Consider the following 25,652-nt stretch of genomic DNA (forward strand, 5'->3'; position numbering starts at 1 on the left):
GCACTGTGGCTCCGAGTCCAAGTGGGGAAAGGTGGGAGAGGAAATCGACGCATTACTGCAGCAGGAACAGCAGCAGCTCCGCGCATCACTGCTTCGACTTCCACGCAGGCGCAAACAAGCCCGACAAAGAAGGCAGGAAACGTTACAAATCATCTTCGTAGCTTCCGGAGTGGAAATTCGTTCATCGAGTCAGGAGGAGATTTTGCTTCCTTTTTTGTGTGTATGTGTGTGTGTGGGGGAGGAGCTGGATGCTGAGGAGAACTACTCAGCATCACTCAGCTCACTTCTTCTACTCGCTGACTCGGCTGATTTTGGGGGGGTTGTGCTGCACTGCGGCACTTTGATGTGTTTTTGACAAACTTCTGCTTTTTGTTCTTTTTTTCCCCCTCGTGTGATTCGTCTTTGGTTTTTTTGCTCTTTCGCTTCATCGTTAAGACTTCGGAACCTCCCTGTACCTCCTCCGCTGAGTCAGCACAAACAGCTGCATACAACATGTGAGTGTTTATGCGGATTTGGATTGATTTTATGTTAGATTTTTTTTATTATTTTTTTGGATGAGTTTGTGTTTTGAATTGAAAGCTCAACTTGTTTATTTCATCGATTTTTTTTCCTGCTATGACGTAAAAGCAAAACACTAAATGACGCATTGGGATGTTGCTGGACTCACTTTTTGAGCATCCTTGTACTGTGAAGCGTTCTGTTTAATTCAGTTAAATAATGAACAATTACAAAAGTGATTTGACTTGAAAGAGTCCGGCCAACAACATTACGTAGCCTGCCCAATTTATTATGTATAATTCCCCCACCACCACAACCACCCCTTGTTGGAGGTTAAATTAGAATTTCATTTAAGGCCTCGGTGCTGCTCTTCGTATTTTGTTCGTAGCTCGACGTAGTTGGTGATAATATCTGCTCGGTTCTAGCTAATCATCCAACCAACGCTAGATGGGCTCATCATTGAAGCTTTTCCAAAATAAGCATGTAGATACAATCACTATGTAATGGCGCCATCTTGTGGCCAAGGAAAGATGTTGACGTGAGTTGAGGAGCTTCATGTAGTGCTTTGTCGCCACCTTGTGGCATCTATTGGCAATTGTAGACCTTTTTGGTGGCGCGGGGGAATCCGTTACTCACAGATTTTTGCTACTTGGGGTTTGTTCCTCAAAGAGGAACATTGCGCTGTAAACGTAAAGGCAGACGCCACTCATGCATTATCTTGACCCACTGTTATTATTGTAAACATGTAAGATGATGTTATAAATTGTGGAGGTATGACTAGTAATTAAATGGCCTGTTTATTACTTTCATCGTAATCCCACTTGAGGGCCTTCAAGGTTCAGAGTGTCAAATTCAATTCAAGACTGTACATTAATGTATAACCGCCTCATCGTGTTATTATATACAGAAAGCCATTAATCCGTTAGCCTCTCAAAACACAGCTAATGTATATTTTAGTAGGAAAAGTAGCACTCTATAATATTGCACTTTATAAAATCTTAACTTAATGACATAGCGGTAATCAAATCATGATACCAATTTTTAGCAAGAAATATAAATTCTTCTCCCACAATTTGCTTTAGAGGAGCACATCAATTTAAGTTGGACAAAATACGCCCTCTAATGTCCCCACCTCTGTTATTTCATCGACTTTTCCACAAGTTTGTTTGTAAATCCGGTTCCTCTCAGGTCCGCCCCAGATGCCGTAGCTCCCGGTGCTCCAGGAGCCCCCGGTGCAGACGGAGCCCCGGGGGGCGGGCCCCCTGGACCCCCCAACACCTCCAGCAACCGCAGGCTACAGCAGACGCAGGCCCAAGTCGAGGAGGTATACTAAATAATAAGAATAATAATAATAGTCAATTAAAAAAAAATAATCACCAAATGCTTTCCCGTCCCGGATTGCCAACCAAGGTGGTGGACATCATGAGGGTGAACGTGGATAAAGTTTTGGAAAGGGACCAGAAGCTGTCGGAGCTGGATGACCGAGCGGACGCCCTCCAAGCCGGGGCGTCGCAGTTCGAAAGCTGCGCGGCCAAGCTGAAGAACAAGTACTGGTGGAAGAACTGCAAGGTGAGCACGCCAGCGCGGGGGGTTAAGCGAGCGGGTCAACTGTCACTGGTGACGTCTTCTTCTCCTTTCAGATGATGATCATGATGGGCATCATTGGCGTCATCGTGGTGGGAATAATATTCTGTGAGTATACATGAGTCTTCTCCATCCTTATGCTGCCCTGCTAAATGTGAATGCTTAAAAAAAAATAAGAATATAAAATAAGGCTTCAAAATTTATATATAAATAAATAAAGCCTTTGCATCCACTGGACGCGTCGGCTGAACTCAACTGTCAATCAAATGCCGCACATCTTTCTTATGCTGAAACATCCTTACATGTTTATATATCGACTTAAAGCTTCGATTGGCTAGAAATGTATTCCACCAGGTTAGCGCGGGGCTTTCCACACCAAATTAAGAGGCGCTAGCCGCCAGCTAGCTCGCGAGCTAACAGGCTCCCTCGGTTCCTCTCGGCCGGTGGACGGACGGTAATTTGAATAATGACACGTTCTGTAAATTGTGGCATGCAGAGAAGATGATAAGATTAACTCAACTTTATTTGCTCCCTTTATCTATTTACTTTATTACACAATACTTAGTTACCTTTTTTTTTTGCACTCGATAAATACAACAAAATAAAACTAACACTAAAACTAATAAAAGGTAAAATGACACATTTTCAACAAAAAATAGAAACTAATGAAAACTAACGCAGTCGATCTAAAAACTAAATAAAAAGGTAACTAATTGCAAATCCCAAAAATAAATCTGATGTCGGCATTGCTAGCTGGCTAATCTTGCTCAGTCGTGGTATAAAAAAAATGGGACAAGTCAAACCTAAAATTAACTAACTTTAAAAATAAAACAAAAGTCTAACTAAAATAAAAACTAACTATAATGAAACATCCAAACTTATTATTTACAACCCTGGTGAAGGGTTGTAGGCATAGCTAGCAAGCTAGCTAGCTAACAGCACACAGAAGCGGTAGAAATGCAACAAGTAAAACCTATTATGAACTAACTTTGAAAATAAAACAAAAGTCTAACTAAAATAAAAACTAACTATACTGAAACATCCAAAATTATTACTTACAACCCTGGTGAAGGGTTGTAGGCATAGCTAGCTAGCTATCTAGCTAACAGCACACAGAAGCGGTAGAAATGTAACAAGTAAAACCTAATACTAATTAACTTTAAAAACAAAACTTTAAAAACAAAAGTCAAACTAAAATAAAAACTATAATGAAACATCCAAAACTATTACAACCCTGGTGTAGAGTTAGCGACTGCAGCTCGCCAGCTAGCTAACAGCACGCAGTAGTGGTAGAATTGAGTCATTTTAACTAAGTAACTCGCAATTCAACTTCTCAATTAACTTGAGTTGACCTTAGTTTCATAAATTCTTGTTTTATTCCTGATTCGTCCCATAATTTGCCAAAGGAACGTTTCCAACATGGAAAATTATTTTAATTTTGTAATAGTAGTATGAGGTAACGTATGGTGTGCGTACTTAAGGTTACGGCAGACAAGTGTATTAAAGGAATGGATTTGATGTTTGAATTGATGGTTGTTTTTTGTTTGAGATATATTGTGAGGGGCCATTAGACTAATGACTTCTCCTCTCTCTCTCTCGCTCTCTTTCTCTCTCTGCGTCATTGGCAGTGTACTTCTTCTACTGAGCCCGCCCAACACCGAGGATGAATATGGACTTGAGAATGACGATAAGATGGATGGCGGACAAGAGCGTACGAAAAACAAAACAAACCCTCCCCTTTTCACCGTCTGTCCTCACACATCACGGCAGCTTAACACTTGTCTCCATTTATTTATTTTTTGTTGGTGTTCTTCCTTGCCTTGCTCGTCCTCCTCCCTGCGCTTGTTTTCAGTTTAAACTCGGCTTGGGTTCATCGTTTGCTCATGCATTATTGAAGGAAGCACAGCAGGAAGAAGGAAGAGCAAAGGAGAGAGAAGAACATTTGGGTGCAAGTAGTAGTTGATTCCATTTCTTTTATATCCAGCTCAAGGCTTATACACGAGTACGCGTTTTGTCCTCACTTGTAAAACAAACAAACGCACTAAAAACTTTCCCGCCACTATTTCGAAGACCTTTTTTGCAAACTAGTACGACGACATCTTACCAGTGAGACAAAACTGTGCCCTATTTGGTACCCTGCCGATACTACTAGTAGCACACAAGATGTTAAATTCAGTAGATCTTTATAATGTCACTAGTAGTACTAGTAGCTCTCAGTTGTTGATTAGTGCACAGTTTTGCTCCACTATTATGACACAATTGTTCTACTAGTGCATTGTGTTACTAGTGTGGACTAGTGCACGGACCTTAAATTGGATATCGAGTACTAGTGCATGTCTATAGGCCAATTATTTGGAGCTCAAACTGCATATCAAAGAAATGGAACAAAATCTTGAGTGAGTCAAAACTTGGGCCCGATTAGCAAGATTGGAGGCGATCGTTTGTGATTGTAACATCACGATTGCAACGCAAGGTACAATAAAGGCCATAGATGACGTCATCGTTTTGTAACAGAGAAGAGTCAGGATTCTACCGGACGAGGTCAAAGTTCAGCATTTAATCACATTTCTACAATTGCACTACAAAAGAAAATTAACATGTTCTCTTAATTGTATAGCTCGGGCGTGTGCAAAGTATTCTTTAATCCAGCTAAGAGTCAGTTAATTAAAATGTATTAATTCATTTTTTTTTTTAATTCAAATAATTTGTGAATTGATTAATTGTAAAATAATAGATGGAGCAATACTAGAAATAAAAAGGTACAAGAACATAGTTTAAAAAAAATGACATGTACATTGCTGTTCAAAAGTTTGGGGTTACGATCTAGACCAGGTGCCTGCAAGTGACCAGCTTGACCCCAAGGACCACATGAGTAGCCCCACTTCCTGTTCTAAAAAATAGCCCACCAGTGACATGCGTTATATTATTTGTTACCAGTCAGCTGAAGCTAACTTTTTTGTTGCTATTATTTTTCTCTCATTGTTTCTTAACCACACATGCATTGCTGTAAAGTTGGAAATGAGAATATTATTACACAATCTACTAGGGTTCAAAGGTCAGTATTGTAGCGCATAGCATTGGTGGTGTTAAGATAGCAGTGTTGATGAGATGACGAAACGGGTAAGCCTTCGCATTGATCAGTCCCCAAAAAGTAGTTTTCAGTATTAAAAATGTTGGCGACATTGGAAACATAATAAAATAACCCCAACCCAGCCAGAAATGTTCTCATTTTTAAAAGAAAAGCACTGAATGAGCCCCAAACTTTTTGAGTAGTAGTGTACATTCCGCTTTTTTCTTGTAAAGAATAATCTGTAATTTCATTAGAATTCAAATTATTTTGAAATTAGGGGGGAAAAAAAGAAGCATAAATGACATCATTACAAAAATGTTACACTTCTTCAAATGTGAACAAAAAAGCGGGCCCAACCTTTTTTAGCTGCTGCCCTGTCACTTATTAGTTCAAAGTCGTGAGCTTCGTTTCCTCTTTGCATGGCAAAAACGCTCCTCCTACTTTGTTGTCCTAGTAACGCCCCGCCCCCTGTATGCGCTCTTTCTTTCTCAAACTGCGTATGCTTGACGTCACCCCGATCTGCAAACGACTCACCAGTGCCAAACCGCGACGACTTTGAAAGCGTTAACATCATGCTAGCCTTAGCCTTAGCCTTAGCCTAGCGTAGAGCGCCACAACAACAAGCATCCGTCACCTTTGGATCTCATCTTTACGGATATTTTCATGCGGAGGGTGTTGCTAAGATACAGTTAAGATGTTGATATTTTCTCCTAAGACTAATTGCGAGTGGATGGCGGTAAAACAACAACAACATGCATTTCTGCATCGCTGCAGCTAACAAACAATCCGATTATATTGCGAAAGGTTATTATTTGGCAGTGAACAGAGAGGTGAAAATGTTTGCAAGAATAAATGCATGCTTGTCAATTTTGCTGATGCCAATAAAAGAGATGAACAAAACTGTTCTCGGGATTGTGTTTTATTTAAAAAAAATTTTTTTTTTTATTTAAATGCAAAAGCATCTACATCACGAGTACTGACTGTTTGCCAGTCAAGGGCAAATATAGACAAACAGTCAATGTTAGATCCCTAAAATAAAATTAGCATTAAAATGAGGGAGTGATATTCCTTCACAAGTAAATATTACACATAATGTACACACATAGTAATACACACAAACGCTATGGTCACACAAAAAGACAGGTAATATAACAATATTCATCAAGAGTCTATATTCTTCCTAATCTGTGAAAAATGAGTTATACTGTATTTATAAAGATCAATCACAACATGCTTGTACTTCTCTTTTTATCGTGTGTGTACTTCATGCATGTACGGTGCCACACTGCCCCTAAGAGGCCAAGGCGGGCACAGCAAAAATATTTATTTTTATTTATTGCCTTTATTTTAATACATAATTATTTTACTTGGTTACAAATTTATTTTCTGGTTGTTCTTTCAAGTTACATTTAAAGTTGAGTTTTGGTAGTGGAATAAATACTAAGTTTTGAAATCAATGAGTGATTTTATTTATTTATAAACTCATTCACTGCCATTGACGGCTATAGACGTCAAAAAATAATTTGAACTATTTCTATTTCACATTTTTTTCCACTTTTGTTAACAACAGTATGAAAACCTAGATTTTTGTTATTGTACATTTAGAACAGATATAAAATGTGTGATTAATCGTGAGCCAACTATTGAAGTTATGCGATGAATTACAATTAAAAATTTAAATTGCCTGATGCCCCTAATTTTTAATAATCTTCTTTTTTTTAATTAGGGGCATCTGGCGATTATTTTTTTTTAATTGTAATTATTCACATGACTTCACTAGCTAATCACACATTTTAGATCTTTTTTAAATGTACAATACATTTTTTTCTAGGTTTTCATACTCTTGTTAACAAAAGTGGGAAAAAATGAGAAACTAATCGAAATAGTTCAAATTCATTTTTGACGTCTATAGCCTTCAATGGCAGTGAATGAGTTCATCAGGATATCAACATTAATCAAAAATATTTGTGATATATATATTACCTCCCTCCCCCCCAAATCATCGCACATCCCTACTAAGAAGCATATTTTTTTGAATGTGCAAGGAAGCTCGAGGACCCGCAAAAAAATATACAAACGAGAAAGGAAAATATTATTATTATTATTATTATTTAGTTTTTTTTTTATCATTTAAACCTATTTTTGCAGCGCTTTAGTTAAAAAAAAAACACACGCACACATATTTTGTGGACAAAAGGGAAACAAAACGTGTTATTTTATCATTTAAACAGATTTTGCCGTGCTCTAGTTAATAATAAAAGCGTGTTTACCTATTTTAGGTCCAAACTAATCCACAATTTATGTTGTAACATTACACGTCAATAATTGCCACTGATTGGCGCTAGAAGCATTGATTTAGTTTCATGATGACATTAAATTACATTAAACTGGTCCGACATTAAATTATTGTGACGAGAACAAAAAACATACAGTGGAAAAATGTCTGGCTTTGATAGAAAAAACACAGCAAATAACTCGCTTGAATGCAAACCGGGTCATAAATAAAATGGGTTCTATTTGATGAGTTGGTAGAAGAAGACCACCGTGATGCCCAGCATTGACAACACCCACCAGTAGTCGTCTGTAGAATGACAAACGGCGTTCATCTTACTCTGATCCGGGTGCTCATTTTATAACGAGTCAGTACCTTCTTCCAGGTGTTCTACCAGCACGTTGACGGAAACGGGAGCCTCCAGACCCACGTGGGACACCCTGCAGGTGATTCGGGTTCCCGGGGCCACGCCGGGGGCTACGACCAGGTGGGACGAGAGCGAGTACGTGCCGTCGCCGTGCTTCCGGTGGCTGGACAGCGAGCCCTGATCGGGGAAGACGGCGGGCTCCTCGTCCGTCGGCGACTTGGACAGCCACTCCACCTGGGGGGACAACGGCGCACGTCAAACGCTGATGCAGATGTTGGACAGAGGTACCTTCATTTTTTAAATTTTTTTTTGGGGTGATTTATGTGGGGGGTAGATTGGATTAACCCTGGAGAACCCAAGAACCCTTTTCTTCTTTGGAAAATTATGAATTATACATTAAATGACTGCTATTAATTCACTGAACACCAAAATATATTTTTTTTCAATTTATTCCCTAATTTAGGATTAGGGCGAAATTTGACCCTTTGGGATTTAGGGGTATCATTTCGAAAAATCAGAAAAACAAAAATTATGAATTATACATTAAATGACTGCTATAAAGTCACTGAACACCAAAATATATGTTTTTTTCAATGTTATTTTTCAATTTATTCCCTAATTCAGGATTAGGGCGAAATTTGACCCTTTGGGATTTAGGGGTATCATTTCGAAAAATCAGAAAAACAAAAATTATGAATTATACATTAAATGACTGCTATAAGTTCACTGAACACCAAAATATATGTTTTTTCAATGGTTTTTTTTTCAATTTATTCCCTAATTTAGGATTAGGGCGAAATTTGACCCTTTGGGATTTAGGGGTATCATTTCGAAAAATCAGAATAACAAAAACTGTCAGTAAACTATTTAGAATTTAAGAAAATAATCAATCAAATACACAGCTACATTGAACAATATAATTTTTTTGTTTTATTTGTTGCATTTTAGCCATCTTGTCACCACCACTCTGGCTCATGTAAGTGCAATATTCATCCACTAGATGGCCCCATGCAGGGGTCAGAAGTGGCACTCTGGACTTTTGAAGTTAAATTTGTAAAAAAAAAAAAATAAAGGTCTTTGTTATTTGAGTAGCAGAATTTATAGGGGCCAAATTTGACCCCGTGGGTTCTCCAGGGTTTTAATTATTTTTCTGCAGTGACTCACCTGAGCATCCAGAGGGAAGTATTGACTACAATGGCAGCTTAGAGTCTGCGCTGTGTTTCCCTTTAAAACTAGCTTCTTCGCCGAAAGTGAAACACTTGGTGCTTCTGCAGAAAGAGCAAAACAGAGGAACATATTTAAGTACTGCACAGAAATATACAGAATATTAAATGTGTCAGTGTATAGTATATATAAAAGGTTTGTAAGAACACCTTTAGTTTCCTTTTAGAATCAAGATTTTCTATGGGATGCTATACTAGAAAATATTCCCACAAATGTGGGCTATTGATTGCAAACAAGGTTTGTTCATTAGTACCCACAAAAAAAAAGTAGTTTTTTAATTACATTTATCAAAGTACATTTTGCACAAATAAGTAGACCCCGAGAAAAAGACTGACAACTTGCTAATTCCAGGCCTAGCAGACATGTTGCTTTCAAAAACAGTCATGGAGTTTATAGAAAATACTAGATGTAGACGTTTTTGTTGTGGGTTGAATTGTTCTTATGTTCATTGAGCTATTGAATAAAATCTTTACATTTTTCAAAGGGGTGTACTCATATGCTGAGCACTGTGTGTATATATATATATATATATATATATATATATATATATATATATATATATATATATATATATATATTAGGGGTGGGAATCTTTGAATGTCTCACGATTCCGATTTTTGGGTCTGCGATTCGATTCGGAATTGATTTTCCATTAGGAACGATTTTTTTTAATCAAAATGATTTGATTGACAATGATTTTTGCTTTAATCTATAGATGTGCAAGGTATTTGTAATGATCTACTCCAGTCTGACTTGCTAATGCTAATTAGCTCGCTACTCGCGGCACTTTTACCACTCAAAAGAACGGCTCCACGTTGGAATTTTTTTATTTTTTTGGAATAACTTGATCATGACTTTTTCCTTCTACTCTCTAATTTGGCTACAACTTAACAGTGTATTAGACCGCGTGGAACCACACTGCCCCTCAGTGGCCAAATCAGGTACAACATGAACAGCGTTCCAAATAAAGGCACACACAGACAAAGGCTAGACAGTATATCGATTTTATATATATATATATATATATATATATATATATATATATATATATATATATATATATATATATACACAGTATATATATATATATATGTTTGTGTGTGTGTGTGTGTGTGTGTGTGTGTATACTTACGAACCACCTGGAGGTTGACCACCTGCTGGCCATAGAAAGGACCAATCATGATGGAACAGATGTAGGCGCCCTCATCTGTAACCTTCAAGTTCCTCAGGGTCACAGAGGCGTTCCCCTCGCTCACAACCTGGGCGGCATCCATGTTCGAGTCCTCGCTCCCGTGACGCACTGGCCGAACAGGAAATAGCAGCGTTCTCAACACTGCGTCCTCACTTCTAATTTAACAGTGGGGAGGCGTGACGCGGGACGCGGGACGCGGGACGCGGGACTTACCCACCGCGCCTCCTTCTGCGTCGTTCAGCTTGGTCACCATCTTGATGATTTTCTGCCCTCGTCCCCGATACTGTTGCCGCCACTCGATGTGAACTTCCTCATCGGGCGACATGTCCAGATGCTTGAAGCCGCAATTGAGGCGCCGATAGAGACTTGACAGTGGAAAACACCAGAAATGACACTGAGGAGACAAAATGCAAAACTCAACTTGCACCAAGTAGTTCTCTTTTCATGTGGCAGAACTCAGCGCGGAGGAAGGTTGGACCCAATGTTGATTATCGCGCTGTTGTAACTATCATCACTACTTCTGTAAATACTGGCACGAGGACCCCCCTTTAGCTGTTCAACAACGTGCCTGACGTTAAACAACGCATGCAAGGACCGCTTCGTAATCAATATGGCCAATGTCAAATACACAAACTCAGCGCTGAACTAGAGAAAGCATAGCATAGCATAGCATTTAGCATTGAACATAGCATTTATCGTCCACTGATGCCATCACACCACAACAAAAAAGGTAAGGTATTTTTTTTTGGGGTTCAAATACTGTGCAGGGTGTGAATGTAAAAAAACATAAATAGAAATTAAAATGGGAATGTTCTGTTTTTGGAGCTTGGGAACGTATTAATTGCATTTACATTATTTCCTATGGGAAACATTTTTTTCGGAGGTTGAACAATTGAATTGGGACGGAAATTAAATGTATTTTTTATTTTTAATTCAGTTCATCAATTGACCTTCAAAGTTATCGAGACATAAACTGATTAATAAAATAATCATGAGTTGCACCCTTTACATATTTATGAAACATTGTGTTAGCGCGGTTGCCTAAAATCAGGATCTGCCGGCAATATAAACACATTTCCGTCCACAGTCACACACGAACACACTGACTGTATTTTACCTTCAGTCAGCAGCGTTCCAGTATGACTCAGCGGTAGGTCCAGTTCCACGTGCATCAGGCTGGATTGGTCGCCGGCCGGCGCCACGGCGCGAAGGATCAACAAAGTGCCAAAAGCCCCGCCGTTCACGTCGATGGACACCAGGAAATGGTCTGATCCCGACCTTTCTTTCAAGCCGCGTGGGGCGTACCTGCTTATTTCGCACATCACCCCCTGCTCGTTGCAGTCGGCGTGGAGCAGAACGTCAACGTTCGGAATCTTGAACGATGAGACTGCAACACACGGGAGGACGATCAAAGTCGAGTTCCGTTCATTTGGGAGGAAAGATGGAAAATGTGTGGCGGGGGTGGAAGAACCTTTGGACTCGAACAAAATGGCGCGAGGATCCGGGTTGGGCGGCGGGATGAATGGGGTCAGCTCTTCAAGGGATTCATCGGAACCGATGAAGACTTCTCTCAAGATGAGAGTGGCCGGGCTTCTGGTGAAGGCGGAGCTAGCGTGCGGTTCGACCGAGTCTTCTATGAACTCGCAGGACAGAACCACGTCCGCAATCCCGGACGCTGCACGACACCGTATTGTATTGAACAGATAACATAAAATAGGGTTAACATCAAATGTATACATTTTTTTCATACTAGAATAAAGTGTAATTGCACATCCACTACTGTAGATGGCAGTGGCGCTTTCATTGTTAGCAATGGCCTGGCCCAAAGAGTAAGATCACTTGATTTTTCAAATAGAGTAAAATTACTTGGTTATTAAAATATTTGTTGATTAATCGATTATTTTTTTACATTCAACAAAGATAATCCAACTAATAATTTTCTCCACACAAATCTCCATCACTTCAGTTTTCATTCAGAGTCAACACTTATAAGGTAAGTTTGTGACTTTCTGGACTTAACAGTGTAGACATCAACAACTTTCTGACGAATCATAATTACATTTTGAATAAGTGGGAATTTTCATTCAAGGTATCATTAACTGTAAGTAAATGTGACTAATCAAAAGTAACAGATATCTGGAACGTAACTTTGCCTAGAACAAATGTCACTTTTGATATTCATGCGTATGCCGTTTATCATTACATAACATTACAAAACCGGTGGCTATCTGTAACTGAATTGTAAATACCTGTAATTTAAGTCCAGTTTGAGTTATCACCACCATCCAAAATTTAGGGCGGTTTTGTTTTTATTTATATTTAGTTTGTGCTGTCAATATGAACTTGAAGTTCATATTATGGCCTGTAGGTGTCGTTGCCATTCATCTTCTTGTTACAAAAATTCAAACTAATGACTGAAAAATATCTCACCACACACGTAGGTCGTAAAGAATCCACACAAAATGAGTCCTGTCACCGTCATGGCGTCTCTTTGGGGTAAATAAGAACAGAAGAAATGTGTTCATTAAAAAAAAAAAAGAATAATTTTACTTTCACTTTTGATTTACACAAAATGCATTGTGTTATGTATGTTATATTATGTAAGCACACCACAGTATCTTAAAGCAACTCTTTTTAAGTCACACGACACAATAGCCTATATTTAGTCAAGTTGTAGGAAAAATGACTAACCTGTGACAGGAGACAGTAAGAGTATCACTTTTGACGGCTCCCGTCTCGCTCCTGTTGACGCATGCGCAAAACAAACGCCTCAAAGTGAAAGTGGAATCGTGGCGGAGAACCGCCTCCTACTGTTAAATCTATATAATGCCTTTTTTTTAATATTCCATTGAATATTCGTAGTTGAATATTCTATTGAATATTATATTGACGATTCCTATGGGGTATATGCCACGGAGGAGGCGGGACTTCCGACACATTAACTTTGTTTGCGTTTCCTGTTTGCGAAGTGTGGGCTGCGTCCCAGTTCTTGCGCTTCCGCCTTTGTGCCCCTCGGTTGCGCGTTCCCGTCGACCGTGCGAGTGTGTCTGTCTCAGTTGTCTGCAGCATTTCTGAGAGTTGAACGCCTCCAACTAAAATATGTTCATATAGTTTAGGATGCTGTACATCCCTGGGAGCAATCACTTTGGATCTTAAACTGTTTGAGAAATAAAGCTTTAGGGGGGAAAATAAGTGATTTTGGGCTAACCCTAACCCTTTTTAAAATGTTATTTTTCTACGCTTTCCGTTAACTCCCTGTGGTTGCACTACAGTGCCACTCCAGGCTTGGCATATACATTACAGCTGTCCTCAGCATCTTCTTTTGGGCATCTTGCATGTCTTGAAGCGCCTGACGTCTCCCTAATTTGTAATAATCTTTTCTTTTTTAATCGTGTCAAGAAATTTAAATATTTTATGGTAATTAACTGCATGACTTCAATATTTAACGCACGATTAATCAAAAATTTGTTGTAAATGTAAAATATTTTTTTTCTAGGTTTTCATGCTCTTGTTAACAAAAATTGAAAAAAAAAAGTTAAACTAATAGAAATAGTTCAAATTAATTTTTGACATCTATAGCCGTCAATGGCAGTGAATTAGTTAAATTACACTTCCTTTTTGATCACCTCTGCCTCCCTGCTGCCTGACTTCCTTGCACATCCACCCCCTCATCGTGACAGAATGGTTGGACTAAACCCGGATCCAGCGGGAAGAGCTCGGCGCCGACCACGTAAACGTTGATAAACAAAAACGAAAAAGTGCTGCATATGCCCAACAAAAACAAGGAGGCGCCACCCTGTGGCGCGGTGCCACACTGCGGATTGTTACAAGAGCAAACTGTCTACTCATGCCAATTCATCAGCTAATATACTTCAAATTATGTATACGACGTAGGAGGAAACATCCGGTAAAAATACTTTTTTACTTTTACTCATCAAGTATCTTTTGAAGCATGCACGTTTTTACTTTTACTTGAGTATTATTTGAGTGAGTACTTTTACCCAATTTTTTTTATTTAGACAATTGTACTTTTACTCAAGCAGAGAGTGTCAGTCGCTCCCTGAAATAACGCACACGCAAGTCTAATTTTCTAGAGATGGATGACGGGAAAGATGAGGGGGGGGGAAGTCAGCATGCAGGTTCTCTGACTGCGGCACAAGTCCAGTAGACACAATAGGCGATGATGGCCAAAGAGGAAAAGGGTGTAGTAGTGTCTCATTGTATCAACGCAGCCAACATCAACAACATCTCTCAGGTCCTACAGCAGCGGCGGAAACATTTGCAGGTTGGTGGGGGGCAGGAAGGAAATAAGACACAAAAAGAGAAAATGAGACGGCGAAATGAAAAGGGGAGTTTCCAATGTGTGGGATGACAAAGTGGGGAAACTTATTCATTTGCAGTCACACACATCAGAGACAGCAAATTGTGAGGACGGCACTTGCGGAGATCTTAGCGGAAATGGCAGACGCCAAGTGCGCCACTGAGGAGAAATACTTGAGCAAAGCTGGAATATGCTGCGATCGCTGCCCGGCAGGTCAGTTTGAGATCTCAAACGCGGCATCTGCGGAACGCGATCTCCTCACGCACGTCCGTTAACTCTCGCCAGGAAACTTCGTGCGAGCCGATTGCGACCACGCAGGGAAGACTCGGTGCGCCGTCTGCGGACGTGGACTCTACACGGCCACCACAAATCATCTCAAGCGCTGCCATTTGTGCAAGCCGTGTAGTGCCAGTAAGTCACACTCAGGAGTCATATTCAAAAACATGATTATATATACCTCGTATATTTTTTGATGCCGATACAGATTTTTGGCAGAAAAAAATACAGATAATCTGTCGATTATTTAAAAATATATATAATGCAAAAACTCGGGAAGAATTTATGCCTTTGAGCAGTGTTATCTTACCTGTGGGTATCTGTTCCCACAGCATTTGTGTGTGAATATTCGTTATTTGAAAAAAAACAAAAACAAAACACTCCCGAAGTCGATGCTAACTTCCTGTTAGCATTTGAATGGGATCCTCCATTTGCTTTTAGCATTAGTGCTAGGCTAGCGATGTTTTAAAATCTATTTTGTATTTAAATATACATTGGATGTAATTCTTATCGTTGTGTGTTTAGTTTTACAGTTAACTCCAACTGAGGTGTCTTTAAACAACTTAAAGGACGCTTAGAGACAATAAAATAACCAGATCAACATATGCTACACGCTTGCTAGTTGCTAATGCTACGCAAGTGATATGGTGCATTCAGGGTACTTTCACAGCGCTGGAAACTTCGGGGCGAAAAATAATCGACCATTTGGCCCAATTGATCGATTGTTTTGGCCAGTGTTCTAGTTCTAGTTCCGGGAAGATTGAAAAGCATAATTGCTAAAATAACCAACGGTGAAAAGATTGGATAGTTCTTCTTGACGAGCATTTCTTACTTCCAGGCAACCACCAGATTACGGACGAGGAGTGCGCGGCTGACAAGGACAGAGTGTGCAAGTGTGAATTGGGTTTCTTCTGCAGCGGTGATCCCTGCGAACTCTGCATGCACGCCACCTCCTGCCCTCCGGGTTCAGGGGTCAAGGTTCAAAGTAGGCCCTCCAAAAACGTATGTAGGTGTCAAGTTCCATTTGAAAATAAAATGTTCTTTTTCTTAACAGCAAGCGGGGCTATCGATACTATCTGCGCTCCGTGTGAGAATGGCACGTTCAGCAACGTGTCCGACTACTACTCGGCCTGCCAGACACATACCAGGTCTAAGTCCCAGTCTGTCTAGGATACTAATTTCAGGTCTAGGTTCAGACAATATGTGCTAAAGTGTTGTCTTGAGTGACTTAGAGAAACAAAGTAGTGTACTAAAATTACTAAAGGAACGTACAGCGCAAGAACCTGATTTAGGAAAAACTGATGACAAAAAAAATGCTCTAAAAGACCTTAACTCATTCACTGCCATTGACGCCTATAAACGTAAAAAAATTCATTTGAACTATTTTCATTAGTTTAACAATTTTTTTCCATTTTTGTTAACAAGACTATTAAAACCTAGACGATTTTTTAAAAAAAAAAGAAAGAAAAGAAAAGATTATTAAAAATTAGGGGCGTCAGGCGATTACAATTTTCAATTGTAATTAATCACATGACTTCAATAGTTAACTCACGATTAATCACAAATTTTATATTGGTTCGAAAATGTACCATAATTTTTTTTCTAGGTTTTCATACACTTGTTATTAAAAGTGGAAAAAAGTTTTAAACTAATATGAATAGTTCAAATGAATTGTTGACGTCTATAGCCGTCAATGGCAGTGAATGAGTTAATTATTTACACTTGAGCTAACTTCAGTTCTGTTGTCAGCTTATTCCATTTGCGTGCAGCATAACCGCTAAATGCTGATGCACCATGTTTGCTTTGAACTCTGGGATCTTCTAATTGACCCGAGTCTGGTAACCTCAGAAGAACCGTACCTTGGCATGTCTTTAAATTTAAATAAATAATCAGGTCCTAAGCCATTCGGTGATTTACAGACCAGTAGCAGAATTTTAAAAATCTATTCTACAGTTCTGATCTCTTTTTTTCGTGTGGTGATGAACAAAATAAATGTACTCATCTGGCAGATGTGAGGACATGGGTCGAGTGCTGAAAACTGCCGGAACCGCCACCACCGACGCCATCTGCGGGGACTTCAAATCTGGTGGGGAACATTTTGACATGAATTCTTGTCTTCTGCTTTCTCAGTGGCCAGGATAGAACCAACAGCTGTCATTTTCTGCTGAAATACCAGTTTTTACTCTTCTTCTTTCAACTTTACACAGTGGCAAACTAGTCTGCCGCCATCTTGTGGGTGACAGCGGAATCACACCCCAAATAAACTGGTGGCAGAACAAAAGAGAGTTAGGCAGTGCAAAAGAAGAAGAAAAAAAAACTGCAATAGACCGTCAACCGGGAACCTGTGATGTTGTGGGATTTACCGTATTATAATCGGAGATTTTACTTTGGGCTATATAATTAACAGTATGTTTGCTTTTGCTTTTGCAGGCTGCCCGTGGATTTTACCTGCAGGCTTGTGGCTGGGCTTTGTGCTGACCGTGCTTGTTGTTTTAGGGCTGATGTGCTGGAGGGCCAAACGCAAATTTTACAAGGCAGGTGCGTCAATGCAATATTTCATACAATTGCTTGTCTGCCTGGTAAAGACATTCGGAACTGCCAATGTGGAGTAAAACAGTTATTCGAATGCATTACAAAGTTGTTTGAACGTATTGGTAAAATGTAGGCTAAATGCTAAAAACATAGCATTTTCCCATCATAATGCCATGGAGTATTGCCACAATTGTGCATGCAAAAGTTACTACCCTGCGGAGTTATGGGAATTTAAAAAAAAATGTTTTTAGCATTTAGCCTACATTTTACCAATACACTCAAATTAATTTGCCAATACAGTACATTCAAATGACCTTATCAATATGTTTGAACGATTTAGCCTAATCAAAATGGTTTACCCCGCATTGGCGGTTAGTTCCACAGGACAATAGGGCATATATTTAAAAAAAAAATAATAATAATTAAAACACTCTTAAAACTGAAAATGCAGTACATACCAGATTATTTATTACTTTAAGAAGTTGTGATCATCTTCTTGTTCATCAAGACGTATCTCTTTTTATACACATGAAATCTTGGCAACATGAAAAAGTGAAAGAGGAAACCACATCCTGCACTTTTTCAACAATGCTGACTCATAATAACTCCGAGTCCTACATGTGTGCCGCCGGTTCGTTTGACTGACATTTTACGGCGTAGATGTAATTAGAGTGGAAATTACAGACGCAATGTCAATTTGGCGTGAGCGGGCGTGAGAAGAAACTTACGTTCTTCTCTTGTGGTCACTCGAAGATTTGGAGGCAATTCGACTGATTCATATTTTGATTGCGTTTATCTGCCTGTTGTTCTGCAAAAAGAAACACAATTAAAATTCAGGCGATATTATCAATCAACAAAATATTTTTTTTGTAATGCAAAAACAGGTGGCGGCAAAGCACAAACGCAACTTTGTAATGGTCAAAGTAGCTTATCAATCAATTAATTGTCCAAAATATTGTGATTAAAAAAAAAAAACTAGAGCTAATTCAAAGAAACAGGTCATTTTTGGTCCTGTGTTATCTGCACCAATATTCAGCCTTTTAACAAATCTGACAGCGGACAAGAGATTAGTTTACAAACATTTTAATTTCACGAAACTATTTGTTAATTTTTTTATTGACTTCTAAGAGTTGTTGATGATGCTGGTAACTCTGCACATTTTGTTTTTCATTGAAATCAAGCTTTCCCAAAGTCAAACTTAGCGTGCTATAGTGTGATTATTATTATTATTTTTGGTGGCAGGAATATGCCTCCATCTTGTTTACCACAAGAGATACTTGTGATCTTATGGCACCACTCTTATGCAGAGGCGACAAAAGCACTCACACTCTGTAGAAGTACTGATATTTGTGTAACTTAAGACTGGTGAAAGTAAAAGTGCTGAGTCACTTTAAGTGAAAGTTGAAAAAAAAAAATGAATTGTGCCACAGGCAGGTCAAACGTTCTCGTTCCTGAGGTGAGGACCATCAGGGAGAGTTTGCTGGAACCTTCCCTACACACCCACAAACCTTTTGATCAGTGCCACAAGAGCGACGTGACGGAGGCCGGCCAGTGTACTCTGCTCAACATGGGTAATAAACACCACAACCAACGGCCATTATCCAAAATATTGCATTTTGTAATCGAGAAGAAAAAAAAAAAAAACTCTGTTCAGGGGGACACACTTATTTTTGTTTCAACCGACTAAATATACAAAATAAATTTAAACACTAATTAAAAACAAAATTCAACATTTTCGTCAATATATAGCTAACAAATTTGCTCTAAAAACTAATTGAAATGAACCGAATTAAAAAAGTAAACAGATTAAAAACGAACTACTGTATAATGAAAAATCCCAAGTACTTACTGTATAACCCTGATGTTTCACTTTTCAACCATTACTGTAAATTGATATGTATTGATCTTTTGAGTTGCGCCTGTAGTGTGTCAAGACTAGAATGCAAAATGAGAGCAACATGACACATACTAAAAATTTTCGTTTTTTTTTTTTACACTAAACCAACGTGAACCATGATAATGGGGTATATATATATATATATATATATATATATATATATATATATATATATATATATATATATATATATATATATATATATGCCAGGGAGGAGGCGGGACTTCCGATTTTCACACGTCAGCTTTGTTTCCGGTTCCGGTTTGCGAGGCGTCCCAGTAATGAGGGGCATGACAGTTCTTTTAAGTGAAATAAATCTTTAGAATCAGTTCATTAAAAAGAACCGTTCAAAAGATTCGTTCGTCTACGGAAGGGGTCCCCTTCCCTCGCCGGCACGGACGTAAATAAATAATAAAACACGCAGTTAATGTTCATCGAATCGTTCGTCTACGGAAGGGGTCCCCTTCCCTCGCCGGCACGGACGTAAATAAATAATAAAACACGCAGTTAATGTTATGTTGCTATATTTGTTGTCATGAGTGTGTTTCTATCAAAAACAAAAGTACGTTCACTCACTAAATCGTTCCTGAACCGAAATTGGCAACACGTTCATTCACTGACTCATACGTTCGTGAAGTGGACTTCGAGTGTTGGAACGTGGCCAAAAAACGGCGCTGATGTGTGAAACCCGGAAGTTCGTGGCATCTGCCCCATTGCTAGTAATAACGTCCTGGCTACGATAACATATGTGTGTTTTAAACCCTCGAGGCAAGCGCCGCCTTAAGATGATGATGATAAATCACCGTTTCCACCCTGGGCAGTGGCTGATAATCTTAGCGGTTGCTGCTGATGAGTCACCATTTTTATCAACATCAATCTCCAGATGAAAGTGCGATCAGCACGGAACACAACGGGGACCTTGCGCTCACTCTCAAGACCGATTCCGACCAGCGCAATGGCACCGAAGCGTACCACAGGAGTCTCTCGGAGCCGCAAGAGGTCGAGTGGTGTGGAACATGAGTGCAATGTAGTCCGCACGTGTAAATGGATTTCCCCACACAATGACATGAAAATCCATGGCAACAAACACTTGTGGGTGCTGCTGCCCCCTGCAGGATTCTTACCGGAACTGTCAAGGTGACGGTTGACGGCAAGATATTGAGCACTTTTATTACAGTATTTATTGGTATCCTAAAGTGTGCTTTTGTGATTCCCAATGTGCGAATTCCTATTCGGAGTTTTCAAGTTGGAACTTATCCTCTGTTATTTGCTGAAAAAAAATCCATGGCAACTATGTATGTCACAAGTAGTGCTTGCAGGCAAATATCATTTTTATTTTCATTTTCGCCATTCTTGCGAAAATACTGTGCGCTCATATAAAATGGATATTAATCCTCAAATGGTAAATGCTGATATTTTTGTGAAGCCAAATACATTAAAGCTGAGAGCACGCACTTCCAGCACATTATGATTGCTTTATTGTTGTACTGTCCAAATGCATGTACTGTACATACAGCTGCACTATTTCCTTCACTTTGTCACTCTATATTTGGTACCATCACTTGCAAACATTCAATAACATCAGAATACCTTTTTTTGTATATATACAGTATACGTATGTACCTTGACTATTTTCTATACAGGCTAGAAGAGTTGAAAGCGGAGCCCGCATATCCACAGTTCAGTATTTGCAAATTGACCTATATATGCACCCCAAAAAAATATTTAAAAATCCTCCATCATTCAAGGAAAAACTCATTTGTAATTTTCTGTAGCGTGGCAAAAAGAAAAAAAAGTCCTACAATTATGTTTTTTCCATGCCAATATACCATCTTCAATATGTATGATATTGACTGTATTGAAACATCTCATTAATCAAAAGAATCCTTGACTGTAACCACACCCAAAAAATAAAATAAAATCTAGAGTCCTGCTTTGAGATAAAAGTGGATTCACTCACAACTCAGTCCTTGGCAAATTATTTGTCTTGGGATACAGGCAAAAACATTTAGGATGCACGTGTGATTCAAATCCGGACCACTAGATGGCGTCAACAGACACGTTCAATTTGAGTTTGACATTAGCAGGAGAGCTTCGACAGTTTCTCTAAACTAAGAGTAAACGACATCAAAACGTGTGGAACTCCATAACAGCACAATTGAATGTCAGTAAACCAATGTATGACCGCCAGTTGGCGTTTGCCGCTGTGTTTATCAAACAGTTTCCGGTTCAGTTAAACGGTAACGCTAGCCTTTCTAGCGCTAAATGCTACATTGCAAGGCAGTGTAAATCTGTTTTCTTACCAGGCGGTTTGCTGTTTACTGCATTTAAGGGTACAAAAAATGTTTGAAATACTTTTAAAAATGTTTTGGGATCACAGTGTATGGTATATTTAAGTTTTTAAAATATTAATGAATGCAATCAAGCACTTTTAGGGGAGCTTGAAGAAAATGTGCTGTTTGCCATGGGCCTGGTCGCTATCCCACGCGAATTGCGGGGGTCCACTGTTATCAGAAACTTCAATCGGCCTTCTTGAAGACCTGCTTGGCAACGACGCCTTCCACTCTCATCTCCTGCGGAGAAGGATGAAAGGCCATTAGGGGAAGATGAAGGAGGTGTTTAATTAATAGTGACGATCAAGACTGGAACACAAAAAGATGGGATTGTGTACAAAACATGGCCCCGCCCCCTTTGCCCTGTCATTTGACCCCGCAAGCCTTTCGTCTCCTCTTTTCACTGCCGACTTTGCTCCTCTTATTGAAAAACCCTTCACCGGTTATACAGTGCTCCGTCTTTTCACAGCTTTTTAATTTTTTTTATTAGGCTTAGCTCTGACCCCCTCCCCACTGCTGAGATAGAAAAAAAATCCTTACAAAGCTACTCAGTAGGTATGTTTGGGGGAAAAAAAAAAAGCTAAACAAATATTACAAGATTGTAGGTAGGCGTAATGTAACGTATTGTTTTTTTTCCCCCCTCACCAAATGCAGTTTGTTGCCATCCAGCCAGTGCGTCCACCCTCGGCCTTCCTTCTCGCCTCGCTGTACGGAAAGCAGCTTGTCCCCTTCCCAGCTCACGGTGGTCTGCGGATGGGGGATCAAAAACATGTTGTGAGGACAACTGCGCACACACTCTGCATGTTAAGTAGTTTGCATGTCAAACCCTCGATTGTGTTGGTTGCAAGCCTGTTTTCTTTGATATGATTTGTTTACGATCACAAATTTAACCCACATACAATATTACTGACACTAAAATGACACTAACTTGTGAATATTTTGGGTTTCTGTCAAAAAAAAAGATCAACCATCGTCATCCATTAGTCTAGAAGAGTATAAGCGGTTCAAATTATGTAGCAAAATCTGAAGGACAATTTTGTCTTTGAAAGAACCCGGAGAAAAATGACCCTAAAATTGCAACTTCAAACCAAAATGGCAGATTTACTTTGTGTTTTCAGGCTTCTTCTTAAGACTTTTTTTGTAGGTCTACTCGTGATAGTCATGTCTACCAAATTTCATGTTGCTAAGTGAACCTGATTTTGGGGGCTGAATTCTTTTTTTAAACAAAATTTGTAGGCGGAGTTTGTCTTTAGTCGGACCCACGGAAATGGCCACTTCCAACCAAAATGGCAGACTTCCTGTGTGTTTTCGAGCATGGCTTCTTGAGACTTTTTTGTGCGGCCACTCATGATGAACATGCCTACCAAATTTCATGTTGCTCAGTGAACCTGATTTTGGGGGCTGAATTCTTTTTTTAAACAAAATCTCTAGGAGGAGTTTGTCTTTAATCGGACCCATGGAAATGGCCACTTCCAACCAAAATGGCAGACTTCCTGTGTGTTTTTGAGCATGGCTTCTTGAGACTTTTTTGTGGGGCCGCTCATGATAAACACGCCTACCAAATTTCATGTTGCTAAGTGAACCTGATTTTGGGGGCTGAATTATTTTTTTTAAACAAAATCTGTAGGCGGAGTTTGTCTTTAGTCGGACCCACGGAAATGGCCACTTCCAACCAAAATGGCAGACTTCTTGTGTGTTTTCGAGCATGGCTTCTTGAGACTTTTTTGTGGGGCCGCTCATGATAAACACGCCTACCAAATTTCATGTTGCAAAGTAAAACTGGTTTCGGGGGCTGAATTATTTTTTAAACAAAATCTCTAGGAGGAGTTTGTCTTTAATCGGACCCACGGAAATGGCCACTTCCAACCAAAATGGCAGACTTCTTGTGTGTTTTCGAGCATGGCTTCTTGAGACTTTTTTGTGGGGCCGCTCATGATAAACACGCCTACCAAATTTCATGTTGCAAAGTAAAACTGGTTTCGGGGGCTGAATTATTTTTTAAACAAAATCTCTAGGAGGAGTTTGTCTTTAATCGGACCCACGGAAATGGCCACTTCCAAACAAAATGGTAGACTTCCTGTGTGTTTTCGAGCATGGCTTTTTGAGACTTTTTTGTGGGTCTACTCGTGATAGTCATGTCTACCAAATTTCATGTTGCTAAGTGAATCTGGTTTCGGGGGCTTTTTTCTTTTTTTTAATCTGTAGGCGGAGTTTGTCTTTAGTCGGACGCACGGAAATGGCCACTTTCAACCAAAATGGCAGACTTCTTGTGTGTTTTCGAGCATGGCTTCTTGAGACTTTTTTGTGGGGCCGCTCATGATAAACACGCCTTCCAAATTTCATGTTGCTAAGTAAAACTGGCTTCAGGGGCTGAATTTTCAAGCGTCCCAGACGGATCCCAAAGTTGTATAATTTGGCGTAATTGTTTTCATTGGATGTCTTTCACACACGTCGCTACCTATTGTGAGTCGAACCACAGGAGGGAGTTACAACACAAAATCCACCGCAGGAGGCCTGCACACAAAGCCAACTTGGATCACACCTCCAGCTTGAATTGTCTTGCAATGTTCCACACCAACCTGGCACGTGCGGCCGTCCACGGGGCCGAGGTCTTCTGTGAACTCCTGCCCGATGACAAAGTCCATGTTGAAGTTCTTGAAGGTGGTGAGCGTGCGGATCTTCATGGCCCCCGTGGCCAGATCGTGGCTGATGTCCTTGCTGGGCTTCAGCAGACACACGATCTTCCTCAGAGCAAAGTTGATGTCTAAGGAAGGAGGAGTGCAATTCAATGGAGGGCTGTGTGTGTGTGTGTGTGTGTGTGTGTGTGTGAGGGGGGGGGGGGGGGTTCACACAGAGGACAGGGTGATGAGCTCAGTCCTTGAATGTGCAGCTGCAAATGGAGATTGCGGCATTATTGAAATGAAGGGTGTGGGCCATTTCATTTTTGTTAATAGAAATTTAATGGAATTATTTAATTTATTAAGAGGGATAACCATTCACTTAAAAAAAAAAATCTCAAGTGAGCAATCTTCCAATGTGCATATTATGACATAATTAAATTCAAGGCTGGGGGTCATTTTCACAAAAAAAAAAAACAAACTAATGTGCTCCCTCTTTGAATGAAGACAAACGCAAGCAAGCTGTAAACATCACTAGCAAATCTAATTTTGTCTCTAAGACGTTTTAAATCCAATTAAAATTTGATTCATTTACCAGGCATGTTTTGTAAGATTTTTCACTCTTTAAATTTAGTAGAAAAAAAATAGTTGAGAGTTTTTTGCATGTTATGCTTTGACGTCGTGTTTTTGGTAGTCAAATGTTGATAACAGAAAAATAAATGGTCTTTAACTTCCTTTTTTAAGTCATTGTTTTTAAAATCGATTTTTAGGGTTTTGAGTTCTGGTCTTGGGCAAGTCTTGTATGGTCTTGTTGGTCACTAATGAGCGTGAAGACAATTTCACTAATTTAATTCAAGTCCCCACTGAAAATATTATGAATAATATCCTAATATATATAATATTGAGTTTATTGGAAATGCATAGCGGGCCAGATCAAATGCTCAGGCAGACCGAATCTGGCCCACAAGCCACAGGTTTCCCACCACATCTTTCAACAGTAGCACAACACATGCTGTTGTGACATCATACATTTGTGAGCATATGATAAAAATGCAATGACTTCAAAATAAATAAAAAAAATTCTCACCTAAAGCTGCGAGGTAGGCGTCCATGTTCTCCTGTTCCACCATATGAAAAACACCCGAGTAGTCAGGTTTGGACATGCTGGCTCGGTGGTCCTGGACTCCAAACACACAAGTGAAACGTTGCGAGATGTTTCAGGCAAGTAAGAATTCCGAGCTGTTCAACAGTTGATTCCGGAAAGCAGCAATGACTCACAAAAGGCTCACTGCTTCTTTTCTTCACTCATGCCAGAGTTTGGAAGGAGGGAAGAAAGGAGGGAGAGAGAGAGGGAGGTTCATTCAATCTTTTCTCTTCTTGGCTTTCACAGCAGGGGGGCGGAGCCTAGGAGCCAAACAAGAGCAGGGAGGAGGAGCATGTTGCCGGGGGTGGGGGGGGGGGCAGGATT

The 25,652-nt window shown here is 39.6% G+C and overlaps 4 protein-coding genes across 7 annotated transcripts; 2 read left to right on the forward strand and 2 right to left on the reverse strand.

Moving 5' to 3' along the window:
• Positions 1-6,055, forward strand: LOC144058452 (vesicle-associated membrane protein 3-like). Its single transcript, XM_077576913.1, has 5 exons — positions 1-494; positions 1,687-1,822; positions 1,909-2,067; positions 2,139-2,190; positions 3,711-6,055. Coding segments are annotated over exons 1-5 (366 nt in total). The 5' UTR covers positions 1-492; the 3' UTR covers positions 3,728-6,055.
• Positions 6,056-14,549, reverse strand: tapbpl (TAP binding protein like). Its single transcript, XM_077576907.1, is given in 9 exon segments — positions 6,056-7,733; positions 7,800-8,025; positions 8,956-9,059; positions 10,148-10,315; positions 10,421-10,560; positions 10,562-10,601; positions 11,325-11,594; positions 11,679-11,882; positions 12,638-14,549. Coding segments are annotated over 9 exon segments (1,272 nt in total). The 5' UTR covers positions 12,690-14,549; the 3' UTR covers positions 6,056-7,665.
• On the forward strand, positions 14,381-20,696 carry LOC144058448 (tumor necrosis factor receptor superfamily member 5). 4 transcript variants are annotated; one of them, XM_077576910.1, is made up of 8 exons: positions 14,381-14,492; positions 14,608-14,741; positions 14,814-14,939; positions 15,643-15,952; positions 16,814-16,890; positions 17,235-17,342; positions 18,767-18,907; positions 20,117-20,696. In XM_077576910.1, the coding sequence occupies exons 2-8, from the start codon at positions 14,666-14,668 to the stop codon at positions 20,251-20,253; spliced, it is 975 nt and encodes a 324-aa protein (XP_077433036.1). In that variant the 5' UTR covers positions 14,381-14,492; positions 14,608-14,665; the 3' UTR covers positions 20,254-20,696. The 4 variants fall into 4 exon arrangements, 3 of the variants coding, with proteins under 3 accessions (XP_077433036.1, XP_077433035.1, XP_077433034.1); XM_077576909.1 differs by lacking the exon at positions 14,381-14,492 and having other exon boundaries at positions 14,567-14,741; positions 15,643-15,789; positions 15,859-15,952; XR_013295440.1 differs by lacking the exon at positions 14,381-14,492 and having other exon boundaries at positions 14,567-14,741; positions 18,771-18,907; positions 20,117-20,262.
• On the reverse strand, positions 20,689-25,511 carry rbp5 (retinol binding protein 1a, cellular). The gene is made up of 4 exons (XM_077576911.1): positions 25,272-25,511; positions 24,146-24,330; positions 22,212-22,313; positions 20,689-21,806 (listed from the first exon to the last, which is right to left on the reverse strand). Exons 1-4 carry the CDS (start codon positions 25,345-25,347, stop codon positions 21,753-21,755), a joined length of 417 nt encoding a protein of 138 aa, XP_077433037.1. The 5' UTR covers positions 25,348-25,511; the 3' UTR covers positions 20,689-21,752.
• Between the last annotated feature and the right edge of the window lie 141 nt (positions 25,512-25,652).

The sequence above is a fragment of the Vanacampus margaritifer genome, chromosome 9, assembly GCF_051991255.1.
Source record: "Vanacampus margaritifer isolate UIUO_Vmar chromosome 9, RoL_Vmar_1.0, whole genome shotgun sequence".
Classification (NCBI taxonomy): domain Eukaryota; kingdom Metazoa; phylum Chordata; class Actinopteri; order Syngnathiformes; family Syngnathidae; genus Vanacampus; species Vanacampus margaritifer.